This window comes from Lynx rufus, unplaced genomic scaffold (assembly GCF_022079265.1).
Source record: "Lynx rufus isolate CCGP_SWC_20201006 ecotype Redwood Valley unplaced genomic scaffold, mLynRuf1.p SCAF_2, whole genome shotgun sequence".
Lineage (NCBI taxonomy): Eukaryota > Metazoa > Chordata > Mammalia > Carnivora > Felidae > Lynx > Lynx rufus.
Window position 1 is genome coordinate 164,679,514 of NW_025814834.1, and position 19,704 is coordinate 164,699,217.

At 36.7% G+C, this 19,704-nt stretch overlaps 1 protein-coding gene across 2 annotated transcripts in view; it reads right to left on the minus strand.

Annotated features, from left to right (window-relative positions):
* LRRC7 (leucine rich repeat containing 7) overlaps positions 1-19,704 on the minus strand; it is a 448,351-nt gene that overhangs the window by 194,484 nt on the left and 234,163 nt on the right. For both annotated transcript variants that reach the window (XM_047084407.1, XM_047084406.1), the window contains exon 7: positions 9,688-9,751. In XM_047084407.1, the coding sequence (XP_046940363.1) occupies positions 9,688-9,751 (64 nt within the window). The remainder of the gene's footprint in view (positions 1-9,687; positions 9,752-19,704) is intronic.

A 19,704-nucleotide genomic window follows, 5' to 3' on the forward strand; every position in this document is an offset into this window, starting at 1 on the left:
TTCAGCAGTGGGTCCACTTTTCTGTATTCTACTTTGCAATTCTGAGGTTAACAACATTTCTATTTTGACAGGTTGCTCGGTGTCAGGCACTGACAATTGGGTAGACTGGAGAGACTGGAGAGAGACTGGGAGGCTACAGGAGGAAGATGGGGTTTGCTCCTTCTAGTTCACTCCTGGTCATTTCAGTCTCAACAGCAACACTTCTCTTTGCAATGACATTAAACTTCAGCAACTGCAGCAGATTTCAGTTTGTAGTTTTTCCACACAACTAGAACCAGCCTTATCATGCCCCCTCAGAGACCCCAGCACCAGCCTCTTTATGTGTCTAAGTCCCAGCTTTATTTATTTATTAAAAAATTTTTAATGTTTATTTATTTTTGAGAGAGAGACAGAGTGTGACAGTGGGGGGGGGTGGTGGGAGGCAGAGAGAGAGGGAGACATGGAATCTGAATTAGGCTCTAGGTTCTGAGCTGTCAGCACAGAGCCAGATGCTGGACTCAAACTCATGAGTCATGAGATTGTGACCTGAGCCAAAATCTGTCACTTAACCAGCTGAGCCACCCAGGCTCCCCTTGATTCCTAGCTTTAATTCTTTCTAGCTCCTTATACTACCTTCTTCCATTTGTTCTCTCCCCTAGAAGTGCGAGCTGGGTTATTACCTCTGTGATCCTTCCGTGTCCCCTTTCTGTACTTTCTGTTTTCTAATACATGAATAGCTGTTCTTTATATCAAATTTCCTTTGTTAAATCATGGATTTTGTTCCCACCCCCTGACTGGGCCTGGACTGATAAAGAAATTGATGTGCCTCTAATAATTTTTAAAATGTTTCATATATCATGTTTCTCTTGATATGTTAATAACCTTTGGCAATGCTTGCGATATATATATCTATAATCAATGTCCACAGTAATTTTACAAACGCAGGAAATGGAGGAGGTAATAATTAGGATCTCTCAAATATTTTCCCTAAAAACATGAGGCCAGTTATATGATTACAAATTGTATTTTACTATTTTGTTCTTTTTTTATAAGCTTTATCTGAAAAATAATTGACAAAATCTGATTAGTAGGTATGGCAAACCTATGTTATAATAACTCATAAAAGAAATTACCAGATATGTAAATATAGTGCTTGCCTTAGGTACACATACATCCTAGGTAATTAAAAATGAGAATACCTTGGGCAAACTAGGGAGGTGAAACCATTGGCAGCTATGCTTTTAGTAGAATGAGTTTAATTTAATTCTAATCAATTTAAATTACAAGTTAAAACATTAGCTAAAGTACTTGATTGTTTCAAATTTCTATGAAAAAACACTTGTGTAATTTATATAGCCCAAATAAATATTCTATTGTAGGAGCCAAGGGTAGGTAATACAAAAGGTACTACTTTGGCATACTGATTATTTTGAACTAAAAATTACTTAAGTGTAAGAACACTCTGACTCCTTTTCGTCTCTGGAAACGGGAAATAAATCAACCTTGTGAAAGGTACTCTCCCTGTACCAGCAGGTAAAGGGACATTCCTACCATCATAGATAGGGAATTCAGAGCATAGAAAGCTATATAAACAAAGCTTATAGTTTTAGTAATTGACTAACTGTTCCAGCCCAGTCCAAATTCTGTTTAGAATTCCTTACTAATTGAAACCCCCCGACATGAAGTTTTTTTGTCCCACCAACTTCACACAGATTTATTGTCTTTTTGTCTAAAAAGTATAAAAACTGCCTGTCTTGGTCATTTCTTTGGGTCTCAATTTCATTTTGGGGACCTCGTGCACACACATTAAACTTTTTCTTCCCCCTCCTGTTAATTTGTCTCATGTAAAATTAATTCTTAGATCAGCTGGAAGAATCTTGAAGGGTAAAGTAAAATCTTTCCACTCCAGCACTATACAACTATTGGCATTTCTTCTCAGTGTCTCCATTTTTTATTTATCTATTTGACATTTTTATTTGACCCTACGAATAAAGTGAAAAAAATCAACAAAACTATTTCAGTTTGAATACTGAGATTAGAAATTCTTGCTTATTGTGATCTGTAGACTTACTAAGCATTTAAAATGGTGATTTGTGGAATGCAGAATATTTTTTAAGCTTTTCGGAAAAGAAGTTTTATGGAATATCAATCCTCTAATGTAGTTCATGGATGGCTGAATTTATGAAATGTTCTTATAAAGACTGCTTAACATACTGTCTTAAATATTAGATAGTTAAATTGATAGTACTCATTTCCTGATGAATTCTCTGGACTTTAAAATACAACCCGTCTTTGCATTGTCTTTCAAAAATTAAAAGTTTTTGTTCATCATATGAAATATATACTTTTACTGTTTAAATATTTTTGTTGCTGTAATTTAGGTGTTTGTTTTTAAAGCTTTTTAAGAAAAATATTTATTTATTCTTGAGAGAGAGAGACAGAGCATGAGTGGGAGAGGGGTAGAGCGAGAGAGGGACACAGAATCTGAAGCAGGCTCCAGGCTCTGAGTTAGCACGGAGCCTGACATGGGGCTCAAACTCAAGAGCCATGAGATCGTGACCTGAGTCGAAGTTGGATGTTTAACTGATTGAGCCACCCAGGCGCCCCAGGTGTTTGTTTTTTAAATTCATATTTTGTTCTTTAATATAGAATGAGTGGCCCATTATTTAGAGATGTCTCTGTCAGTAGCTTGTACATCAAATAGTTCAAAGAGTTGAAAGTACTCTTAAAATGATATCACTATCATGTCTCAAATTCTGGAGAATTAACACTGGATAATTTTAGGTAGAGAGGCAGAAAGATTTTCTTTAAGGAGATGAAATAAACATTTTTAAAATTACCCCTTATCTGATTGCTTTTTCAAAGAAGACCTTACAAAATAATTATTAAAATAGCATTTGAAAATCACTTATGATATCATATTCATATCATATTTAGTCCAAAGTCCAGAAGGATATATGGAACACATAGACAAAAGGAAATATCTGAGGAGATAAGGTCTGATAATTTTCCAAAATTGATGAGAAACACAAACCCACAGATAGAGAAAGTACACAAGAATAATGTATACAAATCAAATGCATAAGCATTGATTTTTAAAAATCCCAGAAAGGATTAAATTAAATACAGTTTATATAGAAGGTCAGGATCATCAACATATTAGGATTATGTTGGATTTATTTCAGGAATGCAAAGGTAGTTTTACATTAGAAATCCTCTACATAAACAAAATTAAAAGGTAACCTATTAAACGGAAGAAGATATTTGCAAAGGACATATCTGATAAAGGGTTAGTATTCAAAGTATAGGAAGAACTGATACAAATGAACATACAAAAAACAAATAATCCAATTAAAATCCACTAAAATGTGAAAAATCTTTTTTGAAGAAAATCATAAAACTTCACTGAAAGATATTAAAATGGACAAATAAATGGAGATATGTCACACATAAGGAGAGTCAATAACAGAAAAATATAAATTCATCATAAACCAATGAAAATTAATTTATAGAATCAATGCATTTCTAAACAAATTCCAATGATATTTTTCCATTTTAAGCAACTTGATAGACGAATTCTAAAATTTATATGCAAACTAAATGTCCAGATGCCTAAGTTGTAGAGACTTATCCTATCAGATATTAAAAACTTATTATTTGTGCTAATTAAGACTGTGTGATTTTGGTACCCAGAAAACAAACTAAACATTGAAGAAGGTAACCTATGAATATATGGATACCATATTTTGTTAACAAGTTGCACTCATTCAGAGGAGAAGGAAGGACTGCTTAATAAATGTTGTTTGGAAAACTATCTGTTCAGAAAAAGAATAACATATGCAATGTAAAATAATTAAGCCTAGATGGAAATACACCTGGCTATAAGTAATGAAATTTTCAAACTTTTAGAATAAAAGATGTGTTTGACTTTGTGGAGGCAAGTTGTTCTTCTTCCCCTTCTTCTTCTACTTCTAGAAAAAGAAGACACACTTTAGAGAGACACTGAATGAGAATGCATGAGGAGTGAGGAGGAGAGAAAGAATCTTAAGAAAACTCTACACTCAGTGCAGAGCCCAATGTGGCTCAATCCCATGACCCTGGGATCATGACCTCAGTCAAATCAAAAGAGTCAGATGCTCAACCGACTGAGCCACACAGGCACCTCAGGGAAGGCAAGGACTCCTTAAGCAAGACACAAAATATGCTGGGCATAAAAAAAGTATGCATTTGATTACATTACAATTAAGAACTTCAGGCCATCAAAAGACACCAAGAAGCAAGTAAAAAGAAAACTGCAGAGATTGGGAGAAGGTATCTGTGCTACATATAACCAACAAGAGGTTAGTATCTAGAATATATAAAAGTTCCCTGTAAGTCTACAAGAAAAAGGCATCCAATAGAAAAATGGGCAGAAATACATGAACAGGCATCTCACAGAAGAGGAAACACTATCAGCCACCAACATATGGAAAAAAAGCACCAATCTCGTGAAAGCTGAGGGATATTCAGATTCAGATAGTAATGAGATGACCCTGTCAGCCATTATAGAGGCAAAAAAAGTCTGATGATATCAAGTGTAGGTGAAGAGGTGGAAATGGGGGGTCTTATACAGTGCAGGTAAATGAGTACAACTATTTTGAAACAAAAAAAGAAAAGCATTATTTTTCAAGTTGAATATGTGCACAATTAATGACTAGGAAATTCTGCTTCTAAATATATGCTTTAGAAAAATTCTTGCACACATGCACTTATAGGAATATTCATAGCAGCAATGTAATAAAAGCTGGACAGAAATGACTATGAAGAAATAAGTATATAAGTTGTAATATAGTCATATTTTAGAAAGTCTGAGAACAAGCAAAGTGAAATAATATAACGTTTAGACATATATATAAATTTAGGGAATGTTAAAATTCAGGATTGTAGTTATTTCTGGGAATGAGGCAGAATTAGGTAAGAGCAAATAGGTAGCTATACAGGACTGGTGATATTCTATTTCATAAAAATATGGTGGTGGGTACACAGGGATGCATTATATTATGTTTTGTAACTTAAACATATATTACATATATTGTTTTATATGCATCAAATATGATATTGTAAAATTTCAAGCCTCCCTGACTTTATTATTTTCTCTTAAGTGTAAATTTCAATTCACTACTTATATTTTGGCTATTATTTGACAGCCTTCCTAATTTAGTTGCAGAGAAAACTTCTAACTTATAATGTCTGTAAAGAATTTATTTGAATTTGATAATCATACAGTAATATAAAATAGAATGAAAACTGTAATTCCAATTTGGTAAACAGAAACATCTCTATAAAAGCACACATAAGCAGTATTATTATGTCACGGTTACAGTGAAATTTCAAATCTCACTTCTCTGACCTCCCTCCACTTGAAGAGCAAGAGATCAAGAAATCAGGCCTTTCCTGGGATCCTCCTCCCCAGTTACTGCTTGTAGGAGTTCCTTTTGTGGCAGGAAGGTGAGTGGAGACAAAGGAACCTCCCACATAACAGGAGATGCTCTTCCAATGACCTCTGTAATCCATGTTTTCCTTTTCTGCTGCACACTGTCACTCATGCTGCGGTAGGCAGGTTGTTGCCTGTGCCACACTCTGCCTCCATTATGTTGCTGTACTCTGAACCACGTAGAGACCACTTAACAGTTTACTGTCTATCTCCTCTGGGCTCACCTCTTTTCTCTTTCTGGTTTGCAAAGAAGCATTCTTATTTTGTTTCTTAGAGCTGACTCTTGATGCAAGCTCCCACGGCAGAGTTGTTGGGGGCTCTTACTTATTACCCGGGCCCTCCTTCAATACAGGAAGGGGAAAGCTCAGGGAGTGGGAGACTGGGAGCTAGAAGCTGGGGCTAGATTGGGGGATGGTCAGCCATAGGCTCACCCTGATTCTGGATCCACTGATCCCATCTTCCTCCAGGTTCTGCTGTTCAATCTGCTTCCTTTTCCAGTATTCTTCTCACTTATGGTGATTTGACTTTGGGGGCTCTGTTATTTCCACTACTAGTTCAGGATGAACAGGACTCTTATTTCATCAGATAGATCTATATACACCTGAAATATGGCTTCTGGGCCCCATTGCAGTTAATGAACCTGTTTTAGTGTCCCTGACTATTCTATGACTATGGGAAGTTCCTGATTGCTCTGTGGAAGTTAGAAGGCTGTTCTACCCAGAGTATATAGAGGAGCTTTAAGAATTGATGGTATCCAACACATCAACCTAATAGTGTCTCATTTCTGACCTGGCCCCAATAATACTCATCTGACCTCATTAAAAAAGAAAATGGCGGTGGTGGGGGGAGAATATACCAAAACCACTAATCATGGTTTTATAAGGGGTTGAGATTATGGATGACTTTTGCTATCATTCTTACAATCCTCTTAACTTTCTGAATTTTAAAAAAATGGAGGGGTGCCTGGGTGGCTAAGTCAGTTAAGTGTCTGACTTTTGATTTTGGTTCAGGTTGTGATCTCATGGTTAATGGGATGGAGTCCCAAGTTGGGGTCTGTGCTGACAGAGCCAAGCCTGCTTGGAATTCTCTCTCTCCTCTCTCTCTCTCTGCTTCTCCCACTGTGTGCATTCTCTCTCTCAAAATGAATAAATATTAAAAAATTTAATGGAAATATATTAATTTTATATTGACAAAAATAAGCCATGAAAGAGACAACAACAACAAAACCTCTGAGAATCTATTATGTTCCTGGAACTTTGCCCAGTATTTCCTGGTGGCCACTGCTGTTAGAAACATAAAATAATTCCTTCTGTTTAGGATTTTTGAAGTAGATATTTCTACTTCAAACCTCATTAGCATATTTACATTGAGTCTCAAATAAGCAAGCTTCTGTTCTTTTTATTAGACTTTCACATTGTAAGTTTTTTGTTGTTGTTGTTTTTTTTAACTTATTATCATCTTCTCTCCATATCTGTCTCTTTACCATGCCACACAAATGAATTCTCTAACAGTAATCTCCTACGTGACAATACCTAGCTACAGAATGGAATTTATACCCTTGCCTGCACATGACATTGTACCTAGAGGCCTCTTATCAAAGCAAATTCTCTTATTTGCTCATTAAAAGCTGTTACATTCAGAGAAATAACAGCTAGTCCCACACATATGACTAATAAAAGTCAGACATTTGATTAAAAGTTAATGACATAAGAGATGTGAAGTTCCATAATTACACTCCCATCTCTTCCTCCCTCTGCCAAGTAACTGAGTATTATCAATAAATAAAGGGTCTTAAAACAAATGCAAAAGAAATTTTTTTAGAGAGATTTGTTTTGTGACTAACACGGAAGATTGAGAGTTCAAAATAAAAAAAAATGTTTCTGCTCAAGTGATGATTTCTTAGATACCATGAAGCATAAGTTACAATATGTTTCTAAGTGTACTTTTACTATATCTACTTTCAAAAAAGTAAACATATTTTATTTATGTTTGTTGGTCCAAATATTTATAGTAACACATTGATTCCTAAACTATCCATGTGAAAGGCTTGCAAAATGATACACTTGACAGAATCAAAATTCATAGAAACATATATTGAATGCTTATTATAGATTCTCCTGCATAGAACTTTTCCCAAAAGCCTGTGAAATGGATGCCTTTGATGCCCTTATTTTATTGAAGAGGACACCAAGGATAGAGTGAGCTATATAGACTCAAAGGTACCCAACTAGCCAGTGATGGAAATGAGAGTGAAACCTCAGTTGTCTGAATCCATGGTTCATATTCTTTCAACTAGTAGGCCATGCTACATCTCTTCATGGAAGCATGGGCAGATTGTAACTTCTTAACAACTCATTTTTAAACTCCCAGTATAAAATAGTTTTGTCACTGCTATTCACCACCCTTACCAATCTCTCTACATTATTAGTAAGTATCTACTTTAGAAAAGCCTGGGGTAGGTACATTAGATTGTGTACTGGGTCATTTTGCTCTAATATTTGTGTTGAGGTCACTTTGCAAGCTGTCCTATCACAAAGTTGAGTGTATCCCAAACAAAGCAAACTTGGTGGTGCAATGTAGCAGGCAGAAGGAGGCTCTGAAGTTTACTTTTTACAGAGGCTCTCTCAGTTTGCACATCAAGTGGACTCTCAGAGCCTGTATGCTCTTAATACTAGTATTAAAGCTGGTGAGGTATCTTCACAAAAGAAATCGGGGATGGACGGCCAAGCCTAATACTGGAGGGAAGACAGAGCAGAGACTAATATATCTACAGCCAATGAGAGCTGAGTGGTAGCAATGCAAACAAGGGAGAAATGGCCAGTGCTCAAAAGGAGTATTGCCTGAGCCTAGAAAATTGACTATGGCTTCAGAACTCTAGCTTTAACACAAGGGGCAGGGTCAGCTGCAGACATCAGCCCCGAGGCCAGCATGTCTGGCAGGACACTTCTGAAAAACAGCCTGAGACCAGAGAGTCCCTTTCCCTCAGGTCAGAAAGACATGTAGCCTTTGCATATACCCAAGATCCATGTTATGAAGAGAAGCTGGGGAAGGTGAGAGGACACACGATAGAAAGAATTTTTATGCGAGGAAGATGACCACAGCCCAAAGGAATCTTGTAACTTCTTAAATCAGATGAAACTTTTAATTGCAGAAGAATGAAAGTCAGCTTTTACCCTCAGTGAACAGCTGATAGAGGCTGGGATAATGGCCAGATTAGTTATGGTCAAAGCTAAACAAGCTAATTTCTTTGCATATTCAAGATGCAGTGCAAATCACACCCTGTAAACTGGCATTTACTGAGAATCCCTTTTTCCCATGCATTATCTCATTTAATTTTCACATAAGCCCTGCAAGGGAGGAGCCATTTTAATTTCCATTTTATAGAAAATGAAAAAGAGGCTTAGAGAGGTGAAGTGATTTGCACAAGGTCACATTGCTAGCAACACAGCTGGGAGAGAATAGTTGATTACTTAATTACATGTTTTAATTTAAAAATAGTTAAAATACATTTCAGATGAATTGCATTTTTGAAACTTGAAGATGTTCAAGTGGAGACTTCTGAATTAAAAAGAGTCTGCTTATAAAGGAGTATTTGCTTTCTAATTTGCATTTGAGATTCTGGTCTTCAGGCACATTTTAAAGAAAACTTAAGTCCTGAAAGGAGAAGTCAGAATTTCTTTCAGTTTTGGTGGCAGTGAGATTGGAATATGTATTCATTAGAAAGACACTCTCAGTACAATTAGAAATAGAAGGATTTTAACCACTCCTCTCCACTAAGCACCCCTAAAGGAAGAAGTCTTCAAGGTATGAGCTTTGAGTTAATCAAGTCTTGCTTTAATTCTTGTTTAATTACATAAAAGCTGTGCAAGCTGGTGACCACTTTGAGCTCATTTCCATAAAGTTAACATGGCAACATAACAAATAAGGGTTAAGTGAGATAACACAAGTGACACGCTGAACTTGGTGCCTGCTACATAACTGGTGCTCGAAATTGTCAATTTGCATCTGTTTACCTATTCCTCTCTCTCTCTCTTTTTAGCACATCTAATATTATCCAGTAGTCTGTGGTTTTCTATACAGTCAAACAATCACTTTATTTCCCGGATTCCATTTTGTTATATTTAGCAAATGCAAATGTGCAGTTGGATAATTTAATACCTGCAGTTACAGAGACAGAGCAAAATAAATAATCTCCTGGGGTGCATTTATCAAGTTTAGAAAATGCATTCGCTTACCAGCTCACTGAATTCATTATTGCCTAGGTCAAGTCTTTCCAACTGGGCCAGTTTGTGCATTGACCTATAACAGATGGAGAAAAATACTATTGTGAGACAGTCCGTGACACATTGCTCCAAAAGACATTCTACCCACCCTCTGTCAGATTTACCTGGTTTTATAGTGCACAGAAATTGGGGTATTTTATAGAGAGAAGCAAACTGTAAATATAAAACAATGTATGCAAACTGTCACCTGCTTATCATATTTCCAAATGCCCATTATTGTTGGGAATACAGAGCTGGCTGTTTAACATAAATCTGGGAAGCTTGTTTAATGTCTAGACTAGCACGTCCACAACAAATATATTTTTAAGAATCACCACAGGTTTAGGAACCAATGAATAAACACAATTCTGAGCAAAGCATTCTAATGCCCCACAAAATGGCCACAATTTCATCATCAGTATTCATTATCGACTTTGCTAAGTGAATTTCTGCTACAGACTGTTGTATTCATTGTCTCCTGAAGATATTGTCTGGGATTCTGGCACCACCCTATGAAACGGCAAAGGTAAAACCTTGGGTAGAGTAGGTGCCAAAGGTCAGAAGTATCCTAGCCCATGACACATGCAGTCAGCATTTCTTAAGCCATTCTCAAGTACAGTATACGGTATAAGAAAAGATCACATTTTTCTGAGTTCCAAGTTTTTATCTTCCCACTAACCAGAATGCTATCCTTAAATCTTGACTATACAGAAATTCTAGATGCTTCATTGGCTCAAATCTCAGAAATTTTAGTTCCTTTATCTTTAAAATGGCTACAGTAATGATCTCATAGCATTTTTTGAACATTAAAATACTACTGTAATCCAGACACTGTCAGGAACTCAGACATGCAAAAATGCATGTACCGGTTTTCATTCAGCAGCTGTTATTGAAAGATGATGCACCAGGCAATCTTCTTGGGTCTGGAGTACAATAGTGAATAAAAGGGACAAAAACTCTTGTCCAAAGGCACTTTACATTGTAGTGGGGGGAGAATTACAATAAGTAAAATGATTAAGTAAAATATAATAATATATTAGAAGGTTATAAGTGCTATGTAGAAAACTTCAGCAGAGTTGGTAGTACGAAGAATAGACATAGGGGGATTGCAATTTTTAATAGGGAGATCCCGATAAGGTCTTACCAGAAAATGAAATTTGAACCACGCTTAAAGGAAATGAAGGAGCATGCTAGTGCATGGACCCTAAAGCAGGGACGTGTTGCTTGCTTGAAGACATCCTAAGAGACCATGTATCTGAAGCAGAGTGAGGGAGAAAGGATGTAAAGAGATGATAATGAGAAGTTAGATAATCTGAGGGCTTATAGCCCAATGTAAGATGTAGGCTTTGATTCTGTGTAAGATGGAGAGTCAGTAAAAGGTTTTGATCCAGAGTGTGACTGAAGTGACTTATTTTAAAAGGCTATTTGTGATGGCAGGCTTGTAAACAGACTGAGAAGGACAAAAGTAGAAGCCAGGAGATCAAGTAGGAGGCTAATGGAACAAACCAAATGAGAAGAAATGGCAGTTTTGGACCAGGGTGGTGGTAGTGAAGGCGGTGAGAAGTGGTTGGCTGCTGAACATATTTAAGATTAGAGTCAAATGTCTTGTTGCTGAAATATCTATGAGGAATAAGAGAATGTAGAGTCAAATGTAACTACAAGTGTGTTTTGGTCTGAGCAACTACAAGGGTGAAGTTATAATTGGTGGGTAAGGAAGACAGGGTAGAACAGGGTTTTAGGTAGTTCAGAGATTTGGTTTTAAATGTTCTTAACCCCACCAACTCACCCACCCACCCCTGCAAAAAAAGGTAAATATTTGAGGTGACGGATGTGTTAATTAACGAGATAGGGAGGACTCCCTTCATAATGCACATCAAATGATCACTATATACTCTGAATGTCTTACATTTTATTTGTCTATTATACCACAATAAAGTTGAAGGAAAAAAAAAGATGTAAAATTTGAAATTTCTATTGTAAAGCCAACTAGAGATGTAAAACAGGCAGTTATATACACAAGCCTAGAGTTTAGAGAAGTCCAGGAAAGAGAGATAATTTAAGCATGATTAGCAAAGAGACAACATCAGATCTTGAGACCACGAGATCATTAAGGGACTGAGTGGAGATGAGAAGAGAATAAGTCTAAGATGACACGAGGAAGAGCCAACAAAAAAGCCTGAGAAGTGACAAGGGACAATAGGAAAAAAAAGAGTATAAAGACGTGCGAGTCAAGTAAAGAAAGTGTTTCAAGATGATGGAAATGACAAATTGTGGCAAAAACTGCTGATAGGTCTGACAACTGATCACTTGATTTAATAATGTGAAGATTAGTGGTCACTCTGGGAAGATCAGTTTTATGTTTTAAGCCTTTGCTAATGCTCTTCCCCCCCCATTCAATATGTCATACCCATACACGTCTAAATATTACTTATTCAATAACACAAATATATTGATTTCCTATTATCTCTCAAGTTTTAAGGTTATCAATATGAAAGCTATGTTCATATTGCCAAGTAGTTCATAATCTTGAGATGTATAGCTAAGACAGTGGACAATGTTTACCAGTGAAGTAAATGTCATAGAAAATATATGTGTAAGTTTCTAAAGAGCACAGGGAGAAGTACTCTCTCAGTGTTGGGAGTAAAAGGCCTGGCTGACATTTCATTCTGGAGCACTGATCAGACTATAGAGTCAGAGGATACGGTCTTTTTTGGAAGAAATGTCAAAGGGGTGGGTTGAAAGAGATCATGGCCCATTTCAAGGAATGGCAGGTTCATAAACATAATAAGAAATAATAAGAAATGAGAAAATTGGTACGAAATAAGAAATAATACATAAGCAAGGGCCGTGTTATAAGCTCATCCATATCAAATCAGGGAGTTTGAGTTTTAGCCTGAAGGAGATGGAAGCCTTTAGGATTTAGATCAGATTTGTATTTTAGAAAGCTCACTTTGGCAGCTTGGGACAGTGAGAGAAGTGGGGAGAGGATATGCTAGTAAAGAGACCTAATAAGACTGCTCTGAAATGCAGGTAGGATGTAATGGGGTCAGAAATAAGACAAAGGCAGTATGGATGATAGAGTGGGCAATGAGAGATGCTCTGGTGAAGAAATGACTTGGTGATGATGATGACTGATTGGGTGTGGGAGGTAAAGGAGAGGAAGGAATTTAAAATAGTTTCTGGATTGAATACCAGTGTGGGAATATTAGAATGGAATTAGAGAAAAGTATTAAGTGTATGTATGCATGTGTCTGTGAGAGAGAGGAAGGAGGGGAGAGAGAGAGAGAGAGAGGGAGAGAGACTGGAGCTCAGGTAAAAGGTCTTGACTGGAAATAAAAATTTGAAAAATAAATAAATGATGTTTTTTGTCTATTCCACCTGAAAATTATCCCCCTTTTTTAACTCACATACCATTTGCTTTCTTTTTTATTTTATTTATTTATTTTTTTTAATTTTTTTTTCAACGTTTATTTATTTTTGGGACAGAGAGAGACAGAGCATGAATGGGGGAGGGGCAGAGAGAGAGGGAGACACAGAATCGGAAACAGGCTCCAGGCTCTGAGCCATCAGCCCAGAGCCCGACGCGGGGCTCGAACTCACGGACCGCGAGATCGTGACCTGGCTGAAGTCGGACGCTTAACCGACTGCGCCACCCAGGCGCCCCTCTTTTTTATTTTTTTAATGTTTATTTATTTTTTGAGAGAGAGAGACAGAGAATGTGGAAGGGAACAGAGAGAGAGAAACACAGAACCCGAAGCAGGCTCCAGGCTCTGAGCTGTCAGTACAGACCCCGATACAGGGCTCGAACTCACGAACTGTGAGATCATCACCTGAGCTGAAGTCAGACGCTTAACCGACTAAGCCACCCAGACACCCCCCACTTGCTTTCTTGAATTGTCAATTTCTCACAAGCATATGCCTCCTTTTTCCACTTAGATCTTAAAATATGTTTCAAGATGTCCAGAAGGGTCTGTGCAGGACCTCCATCAGTCCAAAGAAAGTTGTGAAACTGTGGCCAGCATTGTAAGAAGAACATCTGCCTCCCCTCTTGCCAAATCTATACCACTGAATAGGTGTTTCTAGGAAAGGGGATGGTAGTGGCTGGACCCCATGAAAAAAGAGTTAGATTTTCTTCTGAGCCTGGGAATATTGAGGAATGGTGAATTCTTGCAAATCTTGTTGCTCCACCAAAAGCCCAATAAGTAAATGATGAGCACCAAAGCCTTGAGAGCCAAGGTGAAGGGCCAAGTGGCCAGATGTGGCAAATGAATGAAAAGTAATCACATGAGTAGCAGAGCCACATGTATTTGACTTCAGCATGGTGTAGCCTCGGGCAACAAATATTCTAGTGAAAACCACCATGAGCCTAAGACCAAAGGCCTTTGCACAATTTTCTGGATTCTGTGAACTCTATAGTTCTCACTGATCCCCAAGGAAATCATCACATAACCCTGAGAATAAGTATTTTTCCCAGCCTTAGTGGTGGAGAACCAAGACAAAATTAATTTTATTAAATGAAGAAATGGGGAGGTCTTTATACCCGAGTGTCCTAAGGCAAGTTTCATTAATTCTGGGAAGTATCTTTCTTCTAGGCTAAATATTACTGACTTCTTTTTTTTAAGTTTTAAAAATTAATTTATTTATTTTGAGAGAGAAAGAGAGAGAGAGAGAGAGAGAGAGAGAGAGAGAGAGAGAGAACACATGCTTGGAGGGGCAGAGAGTGAGGGAGAGAGAGATTCCCAAGCAGGCTCTGCACTGTCAGCACAAAGCCCAACATGGGGCTCTAGCTCAAGAACCATGAAATCATGACCTGAGCTGAAATCAAGAGTCAGACACTTAACTGATGAGCCACCCAGGTGCCCCTGAATATTAGTGACACTTTAAATCAATCCTTGTATGTTAGGATTTCCAGGCCCCTAAATCTGATTATCAATGTTTCTCTTCCAAAGCAGGGCCAGGTCCATACCTGGCAACTCTGCTTTTGTAAGTAAAGCTTTATTGGAGCACAGCCATGCCCATTTGTTAACATATTATCTATGGCTATTTTTCACCCCAACAGTGGAATTGAGTAGATGTGACAGAGATCATATGGACCACAGAACCCAAAACATTTCTTATCTTTGAGGGCCAGGTGATAGTCAGAAATGAACACTATTCTCTAGATGTGGGCTGACCAAGAAAATGTATAAAGAAACTATTATGTCTTATGTGTATCCAGTGTAGTTTAAGTTTGATTGCTTTCATGAGGGGATAGCTAGCCTCTATGTCATCTCTAAGCATTTTTCTCTTCCCATCCTAGTCTTGGGCTACTGCTTCTGAAACCCCTGGTTCATAAATTCATACTTAGAAACCATATTTTAAATATATAACATAGCTTCCTACCATTCCTTTGCCATTCTTCTGAACGGGCAACATTTTTCTTTTGCTTGTTCTGGAACAATAAAGAAAAAGGCTTTCCCATGAGGTTTTCTGAATGTTTCCTGAAGCTTATTTAAGTTCTGATACTTTAAAAATAGCATTTATTTTGTCTTAATCTTATCCATTTTATTTTTATGATCCCCCTTTCCATTAAAGTTTAATTACTGTCACCAAAGTTTCCTTCTGTCATTACATTCTTCTGTTTTCAAGTTGTCTTTCTAATATGATTTCTTACATTTTATAACTTTAAAATTATTACATTCTTATTTATGTTTTTTGAAGATGTCATTTAATATTATTTCTTACATTTTTACACCTTTAAAGTTAACTGCCTTTACCCACAAGATTTTAGACGGTTCATAACACAGCCCACTGCTTTTCTTGTTCAGGTGCTAGTTGTTAAACCATAATCGTTCTGTCAATTGTCCAAAAAATGTTCCTTTTAGCTGAATGTATGTAATAGGTTTTAAATTTCATCAGGATAGAAACAAGTAAGACTTTATGAGAAAAATAAAATAGAATCCATGGTATTTTGTGTTAGTAGTGTTCTTCGTGAGTACTCATTCATTCACTTAGTTTGCACTTTTTATGGCAGGCACCATGTGGGCATTGGAGTTACCAAGATTCCTGTGGAGTTACAAAGATTTCTGGGATTCAGGGTTTCTCAACTTGGCACTAATGACATTTTGGACAAATAAATTCTTTGATAGGAGCCTACTGTGGCATTGTTGAATGTTTAGCACATCTTACACAGTCTTTACTCGGAAAGACTTATTTTCTAAATGGGAGTGACCTTTAAAAGAGTAATTACTTCCCAGGGTGATAAGTGCTAAGGTAAACATATGTATACATTGCCATTGGAATTCAGAAGAAGGAACATCTAACAGTTTAGTAATTAGGGAAAACTTTAAGAAGAGGTGACATTTCAGTTGGGTTTTGGAGAACCTTGCAATATTTACATATATCAAAAGAAGCAATGAAAATACAGAAAGAGTACATCTAAAGCTGAGGTTCTTCTGAGATTGTAGCTTAAGTCCAACATTTTAACATGTGTCTGTGAAGGATGTGAAAGATTTTGGTCCCAAGTGAAAAAACTAAAAATTCCCATTGTAGTTTGTTGCAGGAAACCCTATTGTCCTACAATATAGCTGGGATACAGTTATCTTGTACACTGTGGGATGGTTAGCCGCATAACAGAAGCACTCTCTGCAGTCTTCATAACCAAAATATCTCCACACGTTGTCAATTATCCCCTGGTTGGGGATGCAAAGTAGGGGTGGGGAGTGGAAATTATCTCTAGGTGAGATATACCTTGATAGAGGAATACTTCAGACCTTTATCTCCTCTCTTTACTGATTAGTAAGAGGGTGAGCATCTTGTGTCCATTTGTTTATGTCCTTACTCCACCAGTGGGTTCCCATGTGGGCCGTCCTTATGCAGTTCATGCCAACCTGCTTGAGGGATGCACTCATTTGACCATGCTCCTTATGTATGGTAAGCATATGTGGGTTTGGGGCCTATCTCTCCATCCCCACAGGGAAATCCAACTGGTGTGATTTCCCCTTACAAATGGCTGGCCTTGAAGACATGATCACCACCATAGGTCAGGGAGCAAATATTAGGACCTGGTCACAAATTTGGGCCACATTTTCTACCAGTAATGCTGACAATTTGATCTTCATCTGCCTGAACCAAGTATCTTGCTGATTATTTAGATTCATTTGTAAGTTTGTCTAGTAATTAGATGGTGCAAGTTCCATAGTAATTGGTTGTATTAAATAATGTTTACCAACTATGGTCATATTATATACGTAAAAATTGTATAAGTGTATAGTATTTCTATGATTGTCACTTTTATCATTGCTGTTTCTCTTGACTGTAATATTCTTCCCCTATATCTTCCAATAGCTGGCTGCTTTTCCTCAACTCTGCTGATAACATTTTCTCCTCATATAGTCCATCTCCATTACTCAAAATAAAACTTCCTTTGCACCTTCAACTTATATGTTCTTGTGTTTCATTTTATTCTTAATTCTTAACACTGGAAATATTTATTATTTAATTAAATATTTTATTTAATCAAATGTTTAATACTGAAAATTAAAATCATTTTCCTTTGCTTACTAATTATTTTTCCCATGCTAGACTAACACCCCATGAGAGCAAGTAAGTTGTTAGTCCTGTTCACAGTGTAAATAGGTTTTCAGTCAGTGTTGTTTAATGAAGACATTCACCCGTGCATGAATGAATGATTCTTTATCAGTGAGAAGTTTGCATCTAGAATATTTACAAAGACAAACCACTCAATTTTTATCAGGTATCTACAATTAATTAACAGTTGCCAAGGAAGCAGCTACAATTAATTAGCAGTTGCCAAGGAGATATCCTGATAGGGCTGTTTTAATGAATACTGTAATGAATATACATTAGCTCATTTATTATGAACTATGTATGATGATAAAAGCAGGTAAGTCTGAGGTTCACTAGTCTCTGGATATCTAAATCTTGTGTTAAGTTGACTCAATGATATTTCCAATAATAGGTTTTTAAAAAATTCAAATATTAAAAGAAATATTCTGTGACATATTTAAGTTAGGTTTTTGACTCTTTTGAATATCTGAAACATAACAACAAAACTATGAATGTGGAGTAGTTGAGGGCATGGACCCCAAATCTCCCCTCCAGAGCCTTATTCCTCTTACGTGCTATGTCTACTCTTTGTTCCCAGTGAGATTGAGATACTATTTTTTTTTTTTTAATTAATTGTATCTCACCTTTTCCTGTGCTTTGGCCACAACATTCAGACTACCTGAGTCTGAATCCCTATTCTACCATTCACTAGCTGTTTGATTTTTTTTTAATTTTTTAAAAACCTTTATTTATTTATTGAGAGAGAGAGAGAGAGAGAGAGAGAGAGAAAGAGACAGAGAGAGAGGGAGTGAGAGCATCCCAAGCAGGCTCTGCCAAGTCAGTGCAGAGCCCAATGTGGGGCTTGAATTCATGAACCGTGAGATCATTATCGGAGCCGAAATCAAGAGTCAGACAGTTAACCGACTGAGCCACCCACACACCTCAGCTGTTTGATTTTGAACAAATTAAAGCACATATTTGCACCTCAATGTTCTTATTTGTAAGTGGGATGATAATAATAATCCGTACTTCATAGAGTTGTGTGATTAAAATAGTTAATTTAGGTAAAGCACATAAATAGTGCCTGATAAATGGTAAACGCTCTGTAAGAGTTAGCTATTAAAATAGGGAAGGTTTTCAGAGTTGGAAATAACTTCAGAGATTTTCTAGGTCAGAGTTTCCTAAAGTATTCTTAAGGATTTATAGGTATGGCATAATTTAAACAAGATTTCAGATGGCCAGTGCATTTTGGCAAAGCTCGTTAAAAATGTTAAAGGCAGTATATCTTGAAATCTGGGACTGTGATACCTCCAAGTTTTTTTTTTTTAATAATTCCAGTATAATTAATGTACAGTTTTATGTTAGTTTCAGTTGTACAATATCAACAATTCTATACATTACTCAGTGCTTAACAGGATAAGTGCACTTTTTTTTTTTTTCAGTTTATTTATTTATTTATTTTGAGAGACAGAGAGGGAAAGAGAAAGTGAGAGAACCAGCAGGGGTGGGGCAGAGAGAGAAGGGGACAGAGGATCTGAAGCAGGCTCTGTGCTAACAGCAGCAGGCCCAGTGCAGGGTTTGAACTCACACACCTTGAGGTCACGACCTAGGCCAAAGTCAGATGCTTAACCAACTAAGGCACCTGGGCGTCCCAGGATAAGTGTACTCTTAATCTCCTTCACCTATTTCAACCATCACCCCCCCCCAAACCCCCCCCCACACACACACCTTTCCTCTGGTAACAATCAGTTTGTTCTCTATATTAAAAGTCTATTTTTTTTATTTGCCTCTTTTTTTTTCTGTGTTTTGTTTCTTGAATTCCACATATGAGTGAAATCATACAGTATTTTTCTTTCTCTGACTGATTTATTTCACCGGTATCTCCAGTTTTGTTCTTCTTTTTTAAGATTGCTCTGGCTATTCAAGGTCTTTTGTGGTTCCTTACAAATTTTAAGATCATTTGTTCCAGTTCTATGAAAAATGCTATTGTTATTTTGATAGGGATCGCTTTAAATCTATAGATTACTTTGGGTACTATGGACATTTTAACAATATTGGTTCTTCCAATCCATGAGCATGGAATATCTTTCTATTTGTCTCTGTCATCTTTAATTTATTTCATTAATATTTTACAGTTTTCAGAGTATAGATCTTTCACCTCCTTGATTGTTTATTTCTAAGTATTTTATTATTTTGGTGCAATGGGATTGGTAAATGGGATTGTTTTATTAATTTCTCTTTCTGCTACTTCATTATTGGTGCATAGAAATGCAAAGATTTCTGTATATTTTGTATCCTGTGACCTTCCTGAAATCATTCATCAATTCTAGTAGTTTTTTTGGAGTCTTTAGAGTTTTCTATATATAATATCATGTCATCTGCAAATAGGTAAAGTTTTACTTCTTATTGGCAGTACTTCTCAGGTAAAATATATAAATGTTC